The 21,248-nt window shown below is 44.2% G+C and overlaps 1 protein-coding gene across 4 annotated transcripts in view; it reads left to right on the plus strand.

Moving 5' to 3' along the window:
- AGBL2 (ATP/GTP binding protein like 2) overlaps nt 1-20,824 on the plus strand; it is a 30,123-nt gene extending 9,299 nt beyond the window's left edge. For 3 of the 4 annotated variants that reach the window (XM_027562358.1, XM_027562359.1, XM_027562360.1), the window contains 11 exons: nt 3,440-3,593; nt 5,738-6,520; nt 8,172-8,328; nt 10,447-10,573; nt 11,347-11,447; nt 12,495-12,625; nt 14,318-14,384; nt 15,425-15,547; nt 16,438-16,545; nt 17,788-17,877; nt 20,069-20,824. In XM_027562358.1, the coding sequence (XP_027418159.1) occupies nt 3,440-3,593; nt 5,738-6,520; nt 8,172-8,328; nt 10,447-10,573; nt 11,347-11,447; nt 12,495-12,625; nt 14,318-14,384; nt 15,425-15,547; nt 16,438-16,545; nt 17,788-17,877; nt 20,069-20,242 (2,015 nt within the window). In that variant the 3' untranslated portion in view covers nt 20,243-20,824. The remainder of the gene's footprint in view (nt 1-3,439; nt 3,594-5,737; nt 6,521-8,171; nt 8,329-10,446; nt 10,574-11,346; nt 11,448-12,494; nt 12,626-14,317; nt 14,385-15,424; nt 15,548-16,437; nt 16,546-17,787; nt 17,878-20,068) is intronic. The other variant, XM_027562361.1, reaches the window with a different exon arrangement.
- The last annotated feature ends 424 nt before the right edge of the window (nt 20,825-21,248 follow it).

Below are 21,248 nucleotides of genomic sequence, written 5' to 3' on the forward strand. Positions count from 1 at the left end.
TTGAAGTCATACAAAATACATTCTCTGACCACAGCAAAATTAAATTAGAAATCAACAGCAAAATGAAATCTGGGAAATATACGAATATTTGCAAATTGAATAGCACATTTCTCTTAAGTGACCCACAGGCTAAAGAAAACATAAGTGTTCAAAACTATTTTGAACTGATTGAAAATAAAACCACATATCAGAATTTATGAGATGTAGCTAAAGCACTGCAAGGTCAGTTTATGACTTTAAATGCCTTTATTTAAAAGGAAGAAAGATTGAAATCAGTTACCTAAGCCTCCACCATAATAAATTAGAAAAATAAGAGCAAACTACGTCCAAAGTGAGCAAAAGGGGACTCCCTGGTGATCCAGTGGTTAAGAGTCTGCCTACCAACGCAGGGGACGTGGGTTTGACGGTCCGGGAAGATCCCACATGCCACAGAATAACTACGCCTGTGAGCCGCAACTGCTGAGCCTGTGGTCTAGAGCCCAGGCACCGCAACGAGAGCAGCCACGCAGTGAGACGCACGCGCCGCAGTGGAGAGCAGCCCCTGTGACCGCAACTGGAGAGAGCCGTGCGTAGCAACAAAGGTCCCGCACAGCCCGAAGTAGATAAATGATTTTTTAAAGTGGGCAAAAGGAAGGAAATAGTGGAGAGAAAAATGGAAGTCAATGAGATAGAAAAGTAATGTAGGAAACCAAACCAGGGTTGGTTCTTTGGAAACATCAACAAAACTGACAAAACTGTAGCCAAACCAACCAAGGAAAAAGGAGAGGAGAACACAAATGACCAGAATTAGGAGTGAAAGGGGACACAGCCATCAACTCTACAGAAATCAAAGCAATTACAGGGCAATGCTAATAACAGCTTTATGCTAGCAACAGGTTTATGCTAGCAAATTAAGCAACACAGACGAACAGGAAAAGTTGCTGGAAAAAACACATATTATCAAAACTGACTCAGGAAGAAATAAAAAGTCTGAATAGATTATAACAAAGAAATTGAAGTAGTAATTCAAAATCTTCCTGGGAAGAAATCCCTGGCGCAGATGGCTTACCAGGATTTATTTGAATTGTACCAAACATCTAAGGATGAAATAGCCCTAATTCTTCAAAAACTCTGAAAACAGAAGAAGAGGAAACAGTTCCTACCTCTTCCTTTGAAGCCAGTATTCAAAGCCAGACAAAGGCATCACAAGAAAACTATAGATCAGTATTCCTCATGAATATAAACGCAAAAATCCTCAACCAAATACCAGCAAACCAAATTCAGCAGCATATTGAAAGGATTGTACACCGTGACCAGGGGAGACTTGTTACAGGAAGCCAAGGGTGGTTCAACATAAGAAAACTGATGTGACAAACCACATTAATAGAACAAAGAGGAAAAAAACTACACAGTCATCTCAGTCAGTGCAGCAGAAGCATTTGACAAAATCCAGCCTTTCATGATAGCATTCTGAAAACTGGAAACCGAGAATTTCCTCTGTTCAATATCCTTTATTGATACTGGATATTTATCGATAAAAGGATATTTATGGAAAGGAAGAATCAACTTCAAACTCACTAAAACAGCCATAACAACAGTAGGGACAGTAACAAGTGCCGGGGAGGATGTGAAGTAGATGGTAATAGTAACCTTGAAGGCAGAAAGGAGATGTCATGTTAAAGAGCTGTGAATCAATAGATAGAAATGGTCAGAAGAGAAGTCAATTTTATTAGAGGAGGAGTATGTACCAAGTGTAATTAGTATAAATGGAATGTAAGTTAATAAAATCGCGGGGGGAAGGTTAAGAAACAGCAAGAGATAGGAAAGAGGAAGCTGCAGTGGGTTTACATTCCTATCGTGGGAAAACTAAAATGAGCAGGTTTGAGCAGAGAGGGTCCATCTGAGACGTGGTTATGACCGCTCTACTCCCAGGTCCCTTGCTTTTGGACTCTGATCTCACTGTTTTGGCAAAACTTTCTATGTTCAGTGAGGTAGAAAAGATGAAGCAACTACCTAGCTCCACCTTATGGAACGTCTGAGGAGTAGTTTGGGAGACTTGAAAGTCTAAGATCAGGGGACTTCCCAGGCAGTCCAGGGTTGAGACTTTCCTTCCAACGTAGGATGTGCAGTTTCAATCTGTGGTTGGGGAGCTAAGCTCTCACATGTTTCACAGCCAAAACACCAAAACAGAAAACAGAAAAAAATATTGTAACAAATTCAATAAGGACTTTAAAAACGGTCCACGTAAAAAAAAATTTTTTAATAAAATCTGAGATTGTTAAGTCAGTTGACTTGAGTGATATTAGGGGATGTATCGCTCCTAGGACCTCAAGAAATTCTTGGTATCATAAGCCTGTTTTACCTGTCGGTGACCTTGTAGTCATTTCCAGTAAACCAGATGACCACGGATCCCCACTGCCTCGTCGGTTCTATCCAGACATATTTCTACAGAGGGAGAAACACTGGGGCTGAGAGCTCATTCTCCCGATGCGGCAGCGTTTGTGACTTGTCCTGTTGATACACATTTGTAGCAGCTGTCTTGATCTTGCCTTTGGATTCATCAAGTGGAGTTAAGCCCACCCTCCTGGAGGAATGAAGAAAACGAAAACTGAGAAGATGGGGCTCCAGGGAGAATCTGGGAGTTTGTCAAGTTAGGAGTCCTGGAGCAACCACGTGCTCTAAGAATGTTGTGGGTTAAATAAGAAAGAGGTTTTGTTTTTGAGATATGTTACTGTGGGCTATGAATTGGATCATTTGTAATGTCACCTAAGAGACTCAAGAAAATGTTGAAATTCCTTTATTAACGACATCTGGTTGCTGGTCTGTACATTGATTATGGTTCCTTGAAAGGATTGAACAACATGGGACTCCAGCTCTTAAATGGATCATGCGTACTCTGCTGCTTTCTCTGCTTTTACCTCCTCTGTGCTTTTACTCCCATTTTATACTCACTTTCTCTTTTGCTTTCCTTTATTATCCAAATTACTTCCTCTCTAAGTCTCCACTGTGACAAGATTGCATATAGAAGCAAAAGTCATAATGTGAATCTATCTACTAATGAAAGATTATCTACTTATAAAAGCAGGCCCTGTACATGTTTCTATTTGTTTAATGCATGTATCCATCCTACCCCGTGGTCAAGATCTTTGTTGATGTCAATCATCTGTTGATTGGCAGATATTGCTAACGTCTGACAACATAACGCAAGTATAGTAAAAAATCATTGCAAAGTGAAATTATCCATATAAGTGATGCAAGATTGTATGAAGTCGATGAATATTAAATACTTACTTACTTCACTTGCAAAGCCATTGACTACTAAGAATATAGATATTTCTTATTTAAATACTCCTTGTTGTTAAACTAGAATAGTGCTTAACACAGAGGGGCTTAATAAACATGTACTGGATAAATGGATTCTGACTGGAACTTGGACTAAATATATCTATCTCATCCACAGTGCCCACTGAAGATTGCTATTTTACCAGTTCCAGAGTGGGAGGCAAACGGGGAATTATCAAGGAACTTTCTGTCTCCTTACAAGGACCAGAAGATAATACTCTGCTGTTTGAATCAAGGTTTGAGAGTGGGAACCTGCAGAAAGCTGTCAGAGTGTGAGTAACAGAGAGGAATTTCCCAAAGGGATGATGACTGAAATGACTGAGAAGTGTCTTCAGGAATCATGTTAAGGAGTCAGGAGTGTTTTTGTGAAAGAGAAAAGTGATGAGAGATGATTGTGAGGACAATGAAAAAGAATGAAATAATTGTGACTCATATTTTCCTCTAGAAAAAAAAATTATCCAAACTGTTTTTTCTACTTCTAAAAGAAATTAGTGCACATTTGAAATTTGCTTTATGGACCTGAAATAGACTGTTAGATATTTCTCCAGCTAACATGCCCTTATTCAAGATCGACAGAGAATTGCAGTTCGGGGTCTGCAGCCACAGGGAGCCATGAAAGTCCTGTAATGCAAGGGAGGGAGAGCACGTAACTGAGGGGAAAAGGAAGTTGGGAGGCTTTAGTAAACAAAAGGTTCGTAGCTTTTCATTGGCTGCATCCTTACCAGGAAGGAAGTAGTTCTTCCTGCTGGGCTCCACTACCGTTGCAGGGCTTGAGAGCTCCACCTTCGGGTCTCCCAATTCTATTTAATTAGGGTTTCTGTTCATTAGTCCCTGGCGGCTCAGAGGGACTGGAATGCGGGAGACCCCGGTTCGATCCCTGGGTCGGGAATATCCCCTGGAGAAGGAAAATGGCAACCCACTCCAGTACTCTTGCCTGGAGAATCCCACGAAGGGAGGAGCCTGGTGGGCTACAATCCATGGGGTCGCAAAGAGTCAGACACGACTGAGCGACTTCACTTTCTGTTCATTAACTTTTTACAATCTTAATAAAAATGTTGTTGTCGTTGTTTAGTTACTAGCCCGCCAGGCTCCTCTGTCCATGGGATTTTCCAGTCAAGAAGACTGAAGTGGGTTGCCATTTCCTTCAGGTATCTTCCCAACCCAGGGATCAAACCCACATCTCTCATGTTAGCAGGTGGATTCTTTACCACTGAACCACCAAGGAAGCTCCTTAATAAATACCTAACATAAAAAGCTGAAGTCCTATAATCATAGCTCCCAGATGCAGAAACTGTTTATATGTATTACTTTTTGTGTATATGTGTTAACTTTTTTCTCTCTGGATAGATGTAATATATACAGATTACATGTTTTTAAAAAACAGTATGCATACTGTTTGTTTTTTTAAATACATACTGTTTTGCATGTTGCTTTTTTCCACTTAATAAGTTTTAGATGTTTTCTTATGGCCGTACCACAGATGCATCTCCTTGTTTTTAATAGCTCATGTTGTCCTATCATATGGATACTCTATATCTTATTCACCGTTTTCCCCAACTGATGGGAAATGAAGATGTTCACAACATCTGGCTTAATGAATGAATACCCTTATGCCTTGGTAGTTTTGAGTATTGGTGTTGAGTATTGGTTATGAGTATTGGTTATTGAGTATTGGTTATGAGACAAATCCTAGACATAAAATTGTTGGTCAGGGTTTGATCACTTCAGTAATACTAGTTGTTGTCCAGTTGTCCTCCCAACATGATTTCAGTCCCCATCAGCAGTGTGTGAGAGTGCCTGTTTCCCAGCTCTAGAATGCCAGTGAGATGGAGGCAGAAGGGACATCCTATTTTAGTCCACGCTTCATGAGTTTTGCTTGTGGATGAGCATCTTTCCATGATCTCTGGCATTTGTATTCTGTCTTCTGCAAGTTCAACAAGGTGAACGCTTTCCAGAAATGTCCCCTCATCTTCAAATAAGTGAGGATCAAATATAAAGACAGCACAGAGGGCTTACAGGTCTCTTCTACAGAGATGATATCCAGAATGTAGCTCACATCCAGCACTGGCTCTGGCTTCACTACTGTTCAGTGCATTTCAGAGAGAGGTGCTAAAGTAGTTAGAAACTGCTGTCGGACACTCCTGAAAGATACCCAGGCGCTCACGGCGCGCCCCCCACGCCGCGTGGCAGTGTCGGGTTAGAGGTCCTTCCTGTCCCACTCCGAAGAAGTTTTCTTTTCCCAAGTTCCTGCTGGCCTGATACATGAACTGGAAAACTAGGGAAAATAGAAAATAAGTGTTTGATATAGCAGGCTTTTCTGTTGTTGTAAGGTCTGTTTTTATCAGGAGAAAACAGTATTTGTTTTTTGAGGGGCAAGTGGAGTTACAGAGATATGCTTCTGTGTTCTGTATTACAGAAACACCTTTGAGTATGAACTCACCTTGCGAACTGACCTCTACACAAATAAGCACACTCAGTGGTTTTATTTTCGAGTTCAGAACACCAGAAAAGATGTCACCTATCGCTTCACCATCGTCAACTTGCTAAAACCCAAGAGCCTCTATACTGTAGGGATGAAGCCGCTCATGTACTCCCAGTTGGATGCCAGCACCCACAGCATTGGCTGGAGGAGAGAAGGAAATGAAATCAAGTACTACAGGAACACCGCGGAGGACGGACAGCAGCCCTTGTACTGTCTCACGTGGACCGCTCGGTTCCCGCACGACCGGGACACTTGCTTCTTCGCACACTTCTACCCATACACCTACACTGACTTGCAGCGCTTCCTCCTGTCGGTGGCAAACAGCCCCGTCAAATCTCAGTTCTGCAAGCTCCGGACTTTGTGTAGGAGCCTAGCAGGAAACACCGTCTACCTGCTCACCATCACCAACCCAGCCCGGACCCCTCAAGAGGCAGCTGCGAAGAAAGCTGTGGTCTTGACTGCCCGTGTGCACCCCGGAGAAAGTAATGGCTCCTGGATTATGAAAGGCTTTTTGGACTTCATCCTAAGCAACTCCCCAGATGCTCAGCTCCTCAGAGATATCTTTATCTTCAAAGTGGTCCCCATGCTAAATCCAGACGGAGTGATCGTGGGGAATTATCGGTGTTCGCTGGCTGGAAGGGACTTGAACCGGCATTATAAAACCATTCTGAAGGAGTCTTTCCCCTGCATCTGGCACACCAGGAATATGATCAAGAGGTGAGGCTTCTGTCCGTTGGTCTTACACTGTCAGCTCTGTCTAATGTGTGAGCTCTTTCCCAACAGCATAGGAGTCAGGAATGGTTTTGGGGACAGTCTGTAATGTTCTCTTTGCAGCCATGTGGGTTTGTTAGTTTTCACATTTTTAAATCATGTCTTATCTCTGGGTTGAAACTAAACATGGAGTATTTCACTAGAGTGTTTTACTTACAAGTGAAATGATTGAATGTAAAAGATCAAAAGTCAGGGAGCTCATAGGTCTTTGTGATGAGACTTGTGTAATAATAATAATAGTACCTAACCATTCGTCAGTTCTTATGTACAACAGGCAGTATTCTCAGTGCTTCCCACATGCCCCATTGAGTCTCACATTCGCCCTGTGAGATAGGCACAGTCGATGTCCCCATTTTACATAGGATGAGGAAATTAAGGCCCAGAGAAGTTAAGAGACTTGCCCAAGGTCGTACAGCTAGTTCTCTGGTTGCAGAGTCTGAATTCCTTGTTGCTGCTGCTGCTGCTAAGTCACTTCAGTCGTGTCCGACTCTGTGTGACCCCATAGACGGCAGCCCACCAGGCTCCACCGTCCCTGGGATTCTCCAGGCAAGAACACTGGAGTGGGTTGCCATTTCCTTCTCCAATGCATGAAAGTGAAAAGTGAAAGTGAAGTCGCTCAGTCGTGTCTGACTCTTAGCAACCCCATGGACTGCAGCCTACCAGGCTCCTCCGTCCATGGGATTTTCCAGGCAAGAGTACTGGAATGGGGTGCCATTTGCCTTCTCCAGAATTCCTTGTTATCCTCTTATAAAGAAAGAATAATAAATCAATTTGCATTTTTAAGCCAATGTAAAAGTAGTTGAAGACTAATGATATAACAGCACCCACCTTTAAGGAGCTTCCATTTCACTGGACCTGAAATTGCAGCACATAAAAACATGTGGACTCACGTACCTTCTCACCGTTATCTGTGTGAATGGCTGAGAGCAGCTTTGGGTTGATAGGCAGAATGGCTCAGAGTGTATATTGGAGTTGGGCAGGCCTGGGTCTGAGACCTGGTTTTACTACTGACTGCTTCTGTGACCACAGAAGCCTCAGTTTTCTTATCTGTAGAGTGGGGATAATAATACCTGCCTTGGGTGGTTACTGTGGGGCTTAACTGAGATAATCCATGTTATCTACTTAGCACAGTCCCCTGCATGTTGTAAAGGTGTGGCATTTTTACCATCATTACAGAGAAGGTAACTCTGTTTAGAAGATTGAATGGGTGTCCTGGTCATCCAGAGACGAGAGCTGAGTCTTAGAGGAACTAACCCTGGAATGTCAGAAACCAAGGCTGCCTTTGGTTCTTTCCCCTCTCTGCCTGTCTCCCTCTTTCCACAGGTCGGCACCAGGGTGGGCTTTCTTTCAGTGGATTTTCTCCTCTCCTTCCACAAGGCCTGCCCATCTCTGCTTTCCGTGGTTGGCAGGGCAAGGAGTGCTGGAGACATGTTTCCATCAGGGATGAGGTTGGGGGTCCTTTGAAGGTCATTAAGGGCTGAAATTTTCTTGGGAGGGAAAGTATCAGCAGACATGCTTAAGGAAGAGACTCCGAGGGATCTTGACTATTCTCTTGCCTTTGTATACCCACTAAGTCCTGTGTTTGCACCCCCCACAGACTTCTTGAAGAAAGGGAGGTTCTCTTGTATTGTGATTTCCATGGCCACAGCCGGAAGAATAACATCTTCCTGTATGGTTGCAATAACACCAATCGCGAGTTCTGGCTTCATGAGCGGGTCTTTCCTTTAATGTTAAGCAAAAACGCACCAGATAAGGTAAGCACGAAAGGTGATTTCCTGTCCACTGACTGAGGGAGGAGGATAACTCACCCATTCCTGTATGCAGTGTCTGATTTGCCGCTTTGTTGCTCTTCATTATCTTGGGTGAATCCCAGGATGCTGGACTTCAAGACTTTAGAAAAGTGTGGCTTTGAGAATAACATTGTGTTCATCAACCAATGAAAAGATAAAACTGTAGTATGTCCACACAATGGAATGTTATTGCAGTAAAAAGAACTGAACTGCGATACACCCGGACTCAGATGAACCTTGAACACATTATGCTAAGTGAAGAAGCCAGACACAAAAGGCCACATGTTATATGATTCTGTCCTAGGAAACATTCAGAAAAGGCAAATCTGTAGAGACAGAAGGTGGTTGAGTGATTGCCGAGGGTGGCATGGTGCGTGACAGCTAATGATGCGTCCTGGGTTTCTTTTTGGGGTAAGAAAATATTCTAAACTTAGGTTGTGGTAATGGTTACACAAATCTGTGAAGATATTTAAGCCACTGAATTGTGTACTTCAAATGTGTGAATTGTATGGTATGTGAATAATATCTCCATAAAGATGATATTTTTTTAAATTGCTGTTGGCTGCTTTGCCCTGGGTATAAGTTCAAACTCTTAGTAGGTAGAATTCTCTAATATCTTCCATCCTGTGGTTGGCAATGGAAGAAGGAATTGAAAGACCAAACGCTCATGTTATATGAGCCTCTACAGAAACATGTGTGTAATACAAAATCACAAATGACTGTAGGACAGTAGAAGACTCATAAAAACAGCTTGAGAGTCTTTAGTGGTTGGTTGAGTAATAGCTCTGTGACAGTTGTATCTGCACTGATTTAAAAGTTGGTTTTCAACACCATAAATAGAGTCACAAAGTGTAACTGGCATTGGAAAGAAGTTAGATTGGGTTTAGAAAAGTATTTAAATGATAGCACAGATTTTTCTCACATAAAGATATAAGACAGGGACTTCCCTGGTGATCCTGTGGTTGAAAGTCCACACTTCCACTGCAGGGGTGAGGATTTGATCCCTGATCAAGGAACTAGGATCCTGCATGCTTCCTGGTCCAGCCAAAATAAAGAGAATAGGAATAAAAATGGCCCTTTAAAAATAATTAGGCCTGAAAAAAATCAAACAAAAGTGTAGGACAAAGGAATCCCCTGGGGGTCCAGTGCGTAGGACTTGGCTCTTTCTCTGCTGTAGCCTGGGTTCAATCCCTGGTCAGGGAACTAAGACCCCACAAGCTGTGCAGTGTGGCTGGAAAAAATATAAATAGGACAAATATTTCATATCTGCAACTTATTTGTTAAAAAAGGAAAAGGAAGCTTTTCTTCCTTCTGCCCTGTTTCCCTCCCTGCCTCTTTTCTTTCTTTTCTTTTTTTAATCTTCCTATTTTCTCCAGGAATCTCTTTCTTTCTTCAAATGAAATCACATCCAGAACCCAGTATCTAAAACTTGAACAAACTCTTTGGCCAACCCAATATATGTTTACAAATTCAAAATGAGGAAAGAGTTGGGGGTGATCATGAAATACGATGGAGGCTGTTGAACTCCAAGCCAGGACCACATTAGTGTTAGGAGGTGGGAGAGTCTGGGCAGAGGTTATAGGGCTGAGGGATACACAAATCACAGATAGAGGATAAGGGTTCCAGATCCAAGGGTTCAAGGTGGGGAGGGGTAGGAAATAAATCTCAGGCTGGCTGGTGCCTTGAATACGAAAGTAAGCCAGCAATCCCAAACAGGTGTTGAAGGAACCCTAGTCCTACAGAATGTCCCTGGGGAAGGTGGGAAAGGAAAGGAAGAGTCCACAGGCAATGAAAATCAGAATCTACTCTCTCCCCTAGTGAGAGTCACAGTCCACAATAACACATTAAATGAAAGGTCCTGTAGAGAAGGCCTGTTTAATCGGATTCATCTTCATCTCCCTGACCAACAAGACTGCAGAACTCATTTTTTCCTCTGTAATATCTATGACAACCCCTTGGTATTTTATGGAGCATATGTTAGAAACTAATAGATACTTCCATTTTTTTTAACCATATTAGTGAATTTCAGACATCTTACATTTGCCAGTTTATGATTAACAGAGGGTTTGGATTTCTCTTTAGTTCTCTTTCCACAGTTGTAACTTTAAAGTCCAAAAGTGCAAAGAAGGAACAGGACGCGTGGTGATGTGGCGGATGGGCATCCTCAACAGCTATACCATGGAGTCTACGTTTGGCGGGTCCACCCTGGGTAAGCTGTCTTTCGTAGATGACGGGCCATTATGGCAAGAGGAAGACAAGCCAAGCACTGGCAAGGTGAAATCCCTTTGAATGTTGGGGAGATAATTGACCTAGAAGATTTTCTTGTCTGTGCTTTAATGCTGAATTCGAGAACCCAAAATATGAGTGTGAAATATCATACTGATGGGGCAGTACAGCACAGGGGTTGCTCAGGGCCTGGAAGTACAGCAGGTCTGAGTTTGGGCTTCCTTTGCGTGCATGCTCAGTCACCCAAGCTGTGCCTGACTCTCTGCGATTGCATGGTCTGTAGCCCGCCAGGCTCCCTTGTCCATGGGATTCTCCAGACAAGAATACTAGAGGGGGTTGCCATTTCCTCCGCCAGGGGATCTCCCCGACGCAGGGATCAAGGCCACATCTCCTGTGGCTCTGCATTGGCAGGCAGGTTCTTTACCACTGAGCCACATGGGAAGCCCTTTGAATTTCCTTTACTTGGCAATAATATTAGTACTTGTATTACAGGTACTACCTAATGAGATAGTGTACATAAAGCATTTGGCCTAGTGTTTATCGCAAAGTAAAACCTCAGTAATTTAGGCATCATGATTGTAAAACTTGATCATTGTCAAAGATTCTCCTGAAATGGACTAAGAGAGAGACCCTGACCAGAAGCATAATATTCTAGAATCAGAGGTGGTGTTTTTAATGAGATATTATTCATAAATTAGATTTGCATTTGCTCATGAAGACTTAGTAAGAAGTCCTATGGATTTTTTTTGTCCCCAGGCAATAAAAGAGACACTCATTTTACCACTGAGGATCTGAAGTCCCTGGGTTATCACGTCTGTGACACCCTTCTCGATTTCTGTGATCCTGACCGAACCAAGGTAAAAATGGGCTCTCAAGACAGGTGGTGATGTCACTGGGATCATTGTCACTTGGGTCCAAAGTCAGCCCAGTGGGGTGACAGGTGATCTTTATTTTCCTCCTCCTATTTTTCTGAAGTTTTTATAATCAAAGACAGTGAGGAAACCTCAGTCTGCACACTCCCGGCCGACGGTAAGCCCGCGTCCTTCCCTGGGAGTGGGGGCCGCAGCGCCCCTCCCTGCAGCCGCCTCTCCCTTGCTCCTGGGCCTCCCTGTGGCCGCACCGGCACTCGCACCCCTCCCTCCCGTCTCAGAAAACCAGGCGTCCTTTCTCTCCTCCAGAACCGTCTCTGCCCTCGGTGCACCTGCCAGCCTCCCCCGTGGTCTCCCTGAGGTCTTGCCATATCAATCGCCTCTTCTCTTTTCTGGGCCTGTTTCTGTTTTTTTTTTCTTTTTCTTCTTCCTCTTAACTGCAGATGTTCTCAAGTTGCCCCCATCCTAAATCACAAGCAGAGGCTTCCTTTGGCCTTGTTTTTCTGGGAGCTTATTTCTGTTTCCCTTTATTGTTCACCTTTTTAAAAGGGAGCCTGAACTCACGGTCCCTAACTCATCTCTCATGCCCTCTCTGGGATGTGCACCCTGGGAACACGTGACATGCACCACTCTGGATGCACTGTACCATAAAAAATACTTAAAGGAGAATTTGGCCTCAGCATAGGGCCTATTAAATCAGATTTGCCAGAGGCTGAAGTCTGAACCACCCCATTCTAACTTTTCCTTCTTTGCTACTCAAAAATATGAAGCAAATCCCACCTTTGCATTGTTCAAGAAGTTTATTAACTACAACCAAGGGAATGGCTAAAGCAGTATTCATTGACATTCTTCCCTAAAAACGCTTTTGCCTGTTCCCACAGCTCATGTAACTTATTGTTCACATGCCTGTAGTAGCAGAGGTTATGGTTTACTCATCCCAAGGTTCCCAGCAATAAACAAAGTGCCTTTCAGCATATTTAGTATATGAATAAATAAATGAATAATCAAGAATAGCTTTTTTTTTCAATTCCATAGTTCATGCAGTGTCTGGCAGAGCTTAAAGAGCTCTTACAACAGGAAATCCATAAGAAATTCAAGGAACTTGGACAAGATATGGATTTAGAAAGAAGCTGGAGTGACATCTCTTTGTCTGACGTTGAATCCAGGTATCAAACTTCATTTCAAAGTAAAACCAGAGAGGTTCTATTTTTTTAAATTATTGTCTTGCTTGCTCTGTTGTGTTGGTTTTGAACCTCGGATGCAAAGTATTGAATAAAATCATGGCAGACTTAGATACACGTTGTTCTTTCAACAACTAAGTATTAAGTGCCTGGTCCTTGTTAGCCTCTCCTCTCGGCTCTGGAAAGGGTTAGAGAGCCCTGATTTGTGGCCCCAGAGTAGTTCTGCTGACTCAGTCTCCCAACAGTCTCTTTAGGAACCTTAACAACCAGACCATCAGGCCAGGGAGGGCGTCGCACTCACCATGTCGCCTCTTGCACTCTGAAGCCTCTGCCTGACTCACAAGGACCTGCCTCTTCACTTGCAGTCTCAAAAACAAAACGCTCCCTGCATATCAACTCCTGCACATTGGGCCCAGTGGGGACTGACTCACAAGCATCCTGACTGCATCCTGACGTGCTCAGCAGGGATACCCTGATGGATTTAGTGAAGAATTATTGACTCCAGTCTGTCAGCCCCAGCACCAGCCTCCATGGGGCTCGGTCCGTTCACGGCATCACACACAACAGCAGGCTGCGTGTGCAGGTCCAGTGTGGCTGCGTCTCAGTGTGCACACACATGGTTTTAGACGACATCTGGGGCGTACCGCATCTCACGCTTCTATTCCCTTTGTTAATGTTTTGTGTTATTTCCAAAAGGGACTTTAGAGGCTATTATCTGGCGGCCTCAAAGGCTGCTGCTCAGACTGGAAAAGCCTATGAGAACAGGGAGCTGGGAATTATGAGAAGCGAGAGCTTCCTTCCCGCTGCTTTGCTGCAGGGCTCCTCATTGTGCACTGATGGGAGGGAGAGGAGCACGAACAGAATGAAAGGGCTGAGCAAAAGAGCGGCTGGAGATGCTGTCCTTTCCCAAGAGATCTGGGTTTTGTGCCTAAGACGCTTTTCATATACGGAGGACGTGTCACAGGGCACAGCTTTCAGTTCTCGCCAACCACACCCCAGGAGAGGAGAAAATAGAACACGGCTCAGAAACTGAGGACATGATGAAGAGGATGCATTCTCTGAGTCCTTATTCATCCCAGCCTGTGAAGAAAGGGGGAGACGACGGTTTGCGGGGGGACTTCAGATCAGCCTAGACGTTCATCTGAAGCTTTCCAAGGGGGATTTGGGGTGTTAAAAGTAATGCTCCTAATCTGTGACCTACAGATCTTTTGTTATTACAGTATCTCTTTGTATTTTCAACGCATTCTTAAAGAGTAACTGGTCACATCCTGCTCTCTGAGCTGGTACTGACTAGACAGGCATTGCACACTGGAAAGAGCCCTTGCTTTCAGACAAACCACAGCCCCCTGCTGTTCTCTCGGGCTGTTCTCTGTGGGATTCCTTAAGAATCCCACAGCCTCTCACAATCACTGCCAAGGGCAGCTTTGTCCATCTGGCCAGTATTTATTTTGCCACACCGGTCATCTCTGTTTCCTGTGCCTGGTGCACTGCCTGGCATGCCGAGGTGTTCGCAGTGAATGAATGGATGTGCTTGTCTTGATTTCTTAGTAATTGAAATACACATTGCGGGCAAATAGCAGACCAGGTGTCCTCACCCCATGCCACTATTCTGGTCAGTGATACACATCCTGGAAATTAATGACAGGTCTTTCCCTTTTCCTTTCCTTCTGGAAACAGCACCAGCGGTTCTGACAGCTCCCTCTCAGATGGCCTCCCTGTTCACCTACTGAACATAGCAGATGAGGTGAGATTATAGAGACTCTGACACCCAGGAAGTAGCAGCCTAAGAAAAAGCCTGACACTACTGAATAGTTTGGAGGAATTTTCAACTGTCCTAAGATCTGCAGAAAATATCGTAATAGCATCCTAACTGGTTACCCTGCCTTGGAGTCCTCCTTTTTGTCCTTTGCAACTTTCTTCTTTAAAACCTAGGGAGGAAAAATGTGATGACTCCACATGTATTCCAAAATTAACAAAAAGTGAGGGGGAAATGTTTAACTTAAAGTGAAAACCATGTTAAGAGGTAGAGGTTGTTAAAAGTGACCCACACATTTTAAAAAGTGTTGGAAAGTGTTTTTGTTTACATGGTCTTAGGTAGTTTTCTATATTTCTGTATATTAAGTGATATTTTTGCCCTGTCTATTCACAGACTTTTTTTTTACATACATATTATAAGAGCTTTAGAGACAGCAAAATATTTGTTGTGGCTCACTATGCACTTGATTTCCTAGTTACATTAAGAAATATCTTCATCCTAGGGTGAATGTAAGGCTGTGTCAGATGAGCCAGCCATATCAGACTAGACCCTACAATTTCTTCAGCTAGATTTAACAGCACCATCAGAATAAGCTTCACCACACCATGGGTAACTGGAAAATTAGTACCAAGCTTCATTTGCTTAACTATTAAAGCTACCTTGTGGTAACAAACTGTATCAGTTGATCACACAGCTAGTAATCAGTATCTTCTGTACTTGCCAATATTGCCTTAAGTAATGTGCTTTCTCATTTTATATCACAGATATTTGTTTATTGGTAAAGGTGCCTCTTTGGCAGTGTATCTTTAATAGGGGGATTTGGCGTGTTAAGTGGGGAGGGGTCTCTAGTAATGAGGTAACTGAACTGTTTTTTGGTTCTCCAAACCAACAACAACTCAACACACTGTGAGGGCCCGCATACTGGGTTAGCAATGTTGTCTTAGGCATTGTGTGAAAAGAGTGCTCCCTATGGGTGGGTGTCTATCTGGAACCCTCAATGGCTAATTTCTCTGTACTTTCTGAAATAGTTGAATCAGAAGAAGACGATGTATAAGAAGAAAAAAAAGGCACTTAAGTCGAGAAAACAGCGAAACAAACAGTATCAGAGACATACTTTGATGCCGGAGTCAAAGTTGACTGAAGATGCCCCAGTAAGAACGCCTACGGCTGCTGTCTGGTTAGAGTGTTCCACAGTGGGTGCAAGAAAGAGCTGAGGTTTACTCTAAACCAGAAAGGGAATGGGAAATGGGACGGGGTGGTGGGGGCGGCGGGGTTGGGGTGGGGCGTTTTCTATGTGGATTTCAGAGCTCTTACCCGGGTCCTCAAAAGCAAAAGCTTTTGAACTGTGGTGTTGGAGAAGACTCTTGAGAGTCCCTTGGACTGCAAGGAGATCCAACCAGTCCATCCTAAAGGAAATCAGTCCTGAATATTCATTGGAAAGACTGATGCTGAAGCTGAAACCCCAAAACTTTGGCCACCTGATGCAAAGAACTGACTCATTGAAAAAGACCCTGATGCTGGGAAAGATTGAGGGTGGGAGGAGAAGGGGATGACAGAGGATGAGATGGTTGGATAGCATCACCAACTCAATGGACATGAGTTTGAGTAAACTCTGAGGAGTTGGGGATGGACAGGGAGGCCTGGCATGCTGCAGTCCATGGGGTCGCAGAGAGTTGAACACAACTGACGCGTGTCCTCTGGACATCCCTGAGCGTACTTCAGCTTGGCCCTTACACTAGACTCTAGCACAGCAAGTCCAGGAGTCCACAAGTCTGGATTTGCAGAGGAAGGAGGTAGTGGTGGAAAAGTGGTGGCAAGAGCCAGTCCAGAGTGGCTGGGTGGCGAGAGATCAGGCCTGGTGCCCGCCAAGGTCACGCGGGCACCTCCTTCCTCACGGCCACACCCACGCCACACCCCCTGCTCTCCAAAGATGAAAAGGCCTTCAGAGGCGGGAGATTCGCTCTTGGGTGAATTGGGTCTGTTGTGAGTAGATTAATTATAACAGAGCAACTGAAAACTGTTCTCTTTGCAATCCTTCTAGGAAAGGGCAGGATTTCCTTCTACTCTGCAAAAGCCTCCTGCCTTTTTCAGAACTTCAGAGAATGCCAGTTCTTCAATGATGAAATATGAAAAATCAAGATTGAATAAGGTATTATTTTTGCCTTTTTTTTTTAAACTCACGCATAGAAAAGTTATTAAAATTTTTTTGGAAATATATTTAAAGTGTACAATGTGATTTTATACACACACGCACACACACACATATATACATTGAGAAAGGATTGTCAGCATTTAGTTCATTAACACATCCATCACCTCCAATATTTACTTTTTTTCCTGAAAGCTCTTAAGTTTGGGGCTGTCTATTCTGTTCCGTTTTTAGTCTTTGTCACGCAGTTGCTCTGATTTTTCCAATTAGTGCATCTCCCCCTCAGGGCGAAGAATGCCATCGCCCCTTGTCACCCTGACAGTGCAGCTGGGAGCAGGGGGACATTAGCATTGGTGGGACACTGACACTGCTTTGGATTGGACACCATTGAAGTCTGATATCACGCATTGGTGAATTGTGATTTTTATACGCAAATCATAAGAGCAGGCTGCTGGACGCTCCGTCCATCCATTCAACAAACTATACTGTACACTTCGTGCAGGCCACCTACTGAACGCATCGAACCAAACACCATCCTGCCTCAGGGACCCTGGCATCTGCTGGGGGTTTTAACAAGTAAGCAGGAAGTTACCGTCCAGAGTAGGATGCGATAGGAAACAGAAGGGACAGATCCAACCGACTATTTAGCGCTTTGGAGCGTGGCTATAAAATCCACGATTCTTCTATGTATAAAGTAGGTTTGGGTACAGTAGCAGCCAAGCAGCGTGCATGAGGCCTTCCTTGTGCGGAGCGCTGCGCCGTGGGCGAGGAGGATAGAACGAGGCCCCTCGGCGTTACAGCGCGGAGCCCGAGCAGAGCGCAGCCGTCTTCGTTCAGTATCGAGGGCCACTCGCGTCCGGTGCCATAGCGGCAGGAGCACGCGCTGTGGGGGCTGCCTCCAGCTCAGACCCCAGCCCCACTGTGTCATCCTCTGTGAGTTCCTTAACCCCCGGGGCTCCGTTCCTGCATCAAAAATGCTGGGGTTGTAGTGTCTACACCATGGGGTTGTTGAGAATATTCTACGTGAAGCCGTGTGTGAAGTGCCCAGCACATAGTAGGCATTCAGTAAGTAGTAGTTTCCTTCTTTTCTTTGAATTACTGTACTTGCATTCTGCCTCTCTTTTCAAAGTGAGAGAACCATAATGAATCAACATGCATGAATAAAAAGTCCTCTGTGTGTTTTATACAATCACACACTTGTCCAAGTGGAAAATTTAGTGAGAATATGTTCCTTTATTTTAGTCCCAGTTAAACGGAAGAGGTAAAAGCACCTCCCTGGACCCAACAGATATGACCACCTTGATTTTGACTAAGAATATAGACAGAATACAGGTATTTCACCTAATATATGCATATGTGTGTATATATATGTGTGTGTATGTGTGTGTGTATATATATATATGCGCCCACATTGATTTTGTTTTTCAAATGTATTATATGATTGGAGGGGTGGTGATCCACAGTCCACACAGTGTTGTCTCCGTGGATTTGTTCTGTTGAGGCGAACATCTCAGGTGGTTTGCCTCCTCAGGCTGCACACACCTGACCAGCCAAGAGCACAGCCCACAAGGCACCTCAGGACTGGGGAAGCTCACCCAGGGCTGAACACTTTGCATGGCGAATTTTATTTTGTTTCAGTGAACACTTGTTAGGCAACTAACTGTTTTGTAACTCCACAGCAACACTTCAGGTAAAAAGTGGTAGTGAATGCAGCGATTCTCAACCCAGGAGATGTTAACAACAAATTGGGGTGCCACCATCAGGTGTGAGGGGTGTCTCACATCCAGTTACAGTGACCGTTCAGTACAGAGGTTTGTGAATGACCCGCTTTTTTAGAAGAATAAGTTTGAATGAATTCATATTTGTCCCTATAATAACATCTCTCTTGCTCATTTGTACCTGCGCATTCTTTACTTGTTTAGTTGCTAAGTTGTACCCAACTCTTTTGTGACCCCATACACTGTAACCCTTGAGGCTTCTCCAGGGTTACAGTGGGAACATGGGATGTCCCAGGCAAGAATACTGGAGTGGGTTGCTATTTCCTTCTCCAGGGAATCTTCCTGACCCAGGGATCGAACCTGTGTCTCCTATATTGCCAGGTGGGTTCTTTACCACTGAACCATCAGGGAAGCCCCATTCTTCCTTAGAAGGAGGAGAAAAAAACAGAGCTGGTGAACCAGCTGGCAATGCCAAAGAATGTTCAAACTACTGCACAATTGCACTCATCTCACACACTAGCAAAGTAATGCTCAAAATTCTCCAAACCAGGCTTCAATAGTACATGAACCATGAACTTCCAGATGTTCAAGTTGGATTTAGAAAAGGCAGAGGAACCAGGAAAACACATGTTCTCAAATAACCCTGGCTATGTCTCTGGGAAAGTGCTGCTCACATGTGTCCAGGTGGAGCAAAAATTGAGGACCACTGTATTACTGTGGTTAGATGGCGCTGGTGGTAAAGAATCTGTCTGCCAACGCAAGAGACATAAGAGATGAGAGTTCGATCCCTGGGTCAGGAAGATCCCCTGGAGGAGGCCATGGCAACCCACTCCAGTATTCTCGCCTGGAGAATCCCATGGACAGAGGAGCCTGGCGGGCTAGATAAAGTCCATAGAGTCACAAAGAGTCAGACACAACTGAAGGAATTTAGTATGCACACGCACACTAGGTAGAGATTGGATGGTTTCCTCAAGATCAGATCCCTGCCATCTTCTCAAGTCTGCTGCTTGGGGATTCTGAGAATGATGCTCTTATTTACCCATCAGTATCTTATGAAGATCCGACCATGTGGGGCCCTCTGAGGGCTGTATAACATGAGCCCTCCCTTAAGGCCATGATCCTCTAGGAGGAGTAACAAGGTAAATAGTCCAACCACCATGATATCACAGAAACAGAACAGTGAAAAGAGAGGTGGAGATCAAGTCAAGTCCAAGAGGATTCTGTGCTGACACGCTGATAAGTGATGACTGTCCCCTTTCCTCATACGGCGTCCACTGCAAGATGTCTGTAGGTGGCTAAAGCCGAATCCCCCCACTGAAACATGCTGGGGAGGCTTAACATGTAAATTGGGGTTCATTTAAACCCAGCAGAGTAGCTGAATGCCATCCGAGCCTTTACTTCTACTCCATTTTTCTTTAAATTTCTAGTTTAATGTTTCTGTAACAGAGATGTAGGTGTTTGACTTCCATGGTATGTCAGAGAAGAGTTTAAAAACTCTGGGCAGTCTCCAACCTTGTACATCAAGTTCTCTTTCTTTGTGTAATGTTCCTAAACAGCTTATAAAATGCAATCCCTGAGCTTCTCAGAGCAATTAAGCCATCACCCGTGGACTTTTCTTTGGCCATCTCAGGGACTAGGGCGAATGCTTGATTCACCCCTGCCCTGTAACAATGTCGGCTACTTTGGTATTTGAGGAGAAATGCGACTCCCTGTCTCTAACTCCTTGTAACAGCAGCCCCAGTCCTAACTTTAGCTTTAGGAATTGCAGCACAAAGTGATTCAACTCTTCTATCTTGTTTGCACAGAAAGAGAAGCCAGGATTTACAGTGTCTTGCGATCCAAAGAGAAGCACCAACCCCAGCCAAGAGCCAGCTCCATCCGTGAAGCCAAGCTGGTCCAGGAACAGACATCCTGGCACAAGGGGAAGCCACAGGACCGCCGTGGCATACCCATCCTTGCACGTATACACCTACCCGTAGAGTGCCTGGGCCACACCACACCGGGACTTCCTTGCTGTGTTCTGGGCTCGGCACGTTTTGTAACGAGGGGACTTGTGTGCTCGGGAGCTCCATCCACACGTTGCATTCTGTGCTGTGTGTTCATCATGCACCACCCTCACCCCAGGAGCTTACAGTGCATGTAGGATCTCAGGACACATACCTCACGACTTAAATTATTTTTTCATGAAATGAAATTTTATTGTGATGTATCCAAAAGCTTCCCTTATCAGAGATTGAAGTGTGTGCTCATGAAACTACAACACAGATATACCTCAGTTTATATATTCTCTTTAAAATTATGTGCAAAGAAGCTTTAAAAGAGCAGACTATTTTAAACGTACTCTGGGAGTTTGCTATATTAAATAAAGAGTCTTGTGCCAGAGCTTCCTAGCGACGAATGATCAGTCAGGCTGCGGTATATCAGGTTTGTTCAGAGTGAAGTGTTCCCACATAGAGGAAAAAACTCATGCTATTACCTGGAAGTCAGTGTTGCATATATTATGCTCAGCATGGTTATGTAAGTTTTTTAACCCATTGATTAAAATTCTTTCGCTCCCACAAGTTATTCCCTTTGATTGGTTAACTGCGTAATCTCGTGTGAATAGCTACTTTAGATTTTCTGTCCTTGGCAGGCCCCAGGCACCATCTGCCAACTACGGCCTGTCCTGTCAACATGCTGGGGTCACTCCAGTTCATGCCAGGCTTCCTGCTTTGACCTGTTTCCTTTTATGTTGGGTTGAAAGTTTCCCAGTATGTTTTGTGTTACGACTTTGAAACCCTTTCAGCCACCACCACTACCTGGATGACTAGAGATTAGAACCACAGGCAACATATTCTGTTAGAATCCGAGCGTCAGTATCTCTCTCTCTTTAATCAGCCGACTCTTGGCTTGTGTATCTGTTTGTGTACTGTTAGCGGCACCGGGCCTCTGTTGCCGCGTGGCTGTCCCCAGTTGCAGAGAGCCGGGACTGCTCTCCCGTGGGGG

Source organism: Bos indicus x Bos taurus, chromosome 15, assembly GCF_003369695.1.
Source record: "Bos indicus x Bos taurus breed Angus x Brahman F1 hybrid chromosome 15, Bos_hybrid_MaternalHap_v2.0, whole genome shotgun sequence".
Lineage (NCBI taxonomy): Eukaryota > Metazoa > Chordata > Mammalia > Artiodactyla > Bovidae > Bos > Bos indicus x Bos taurus.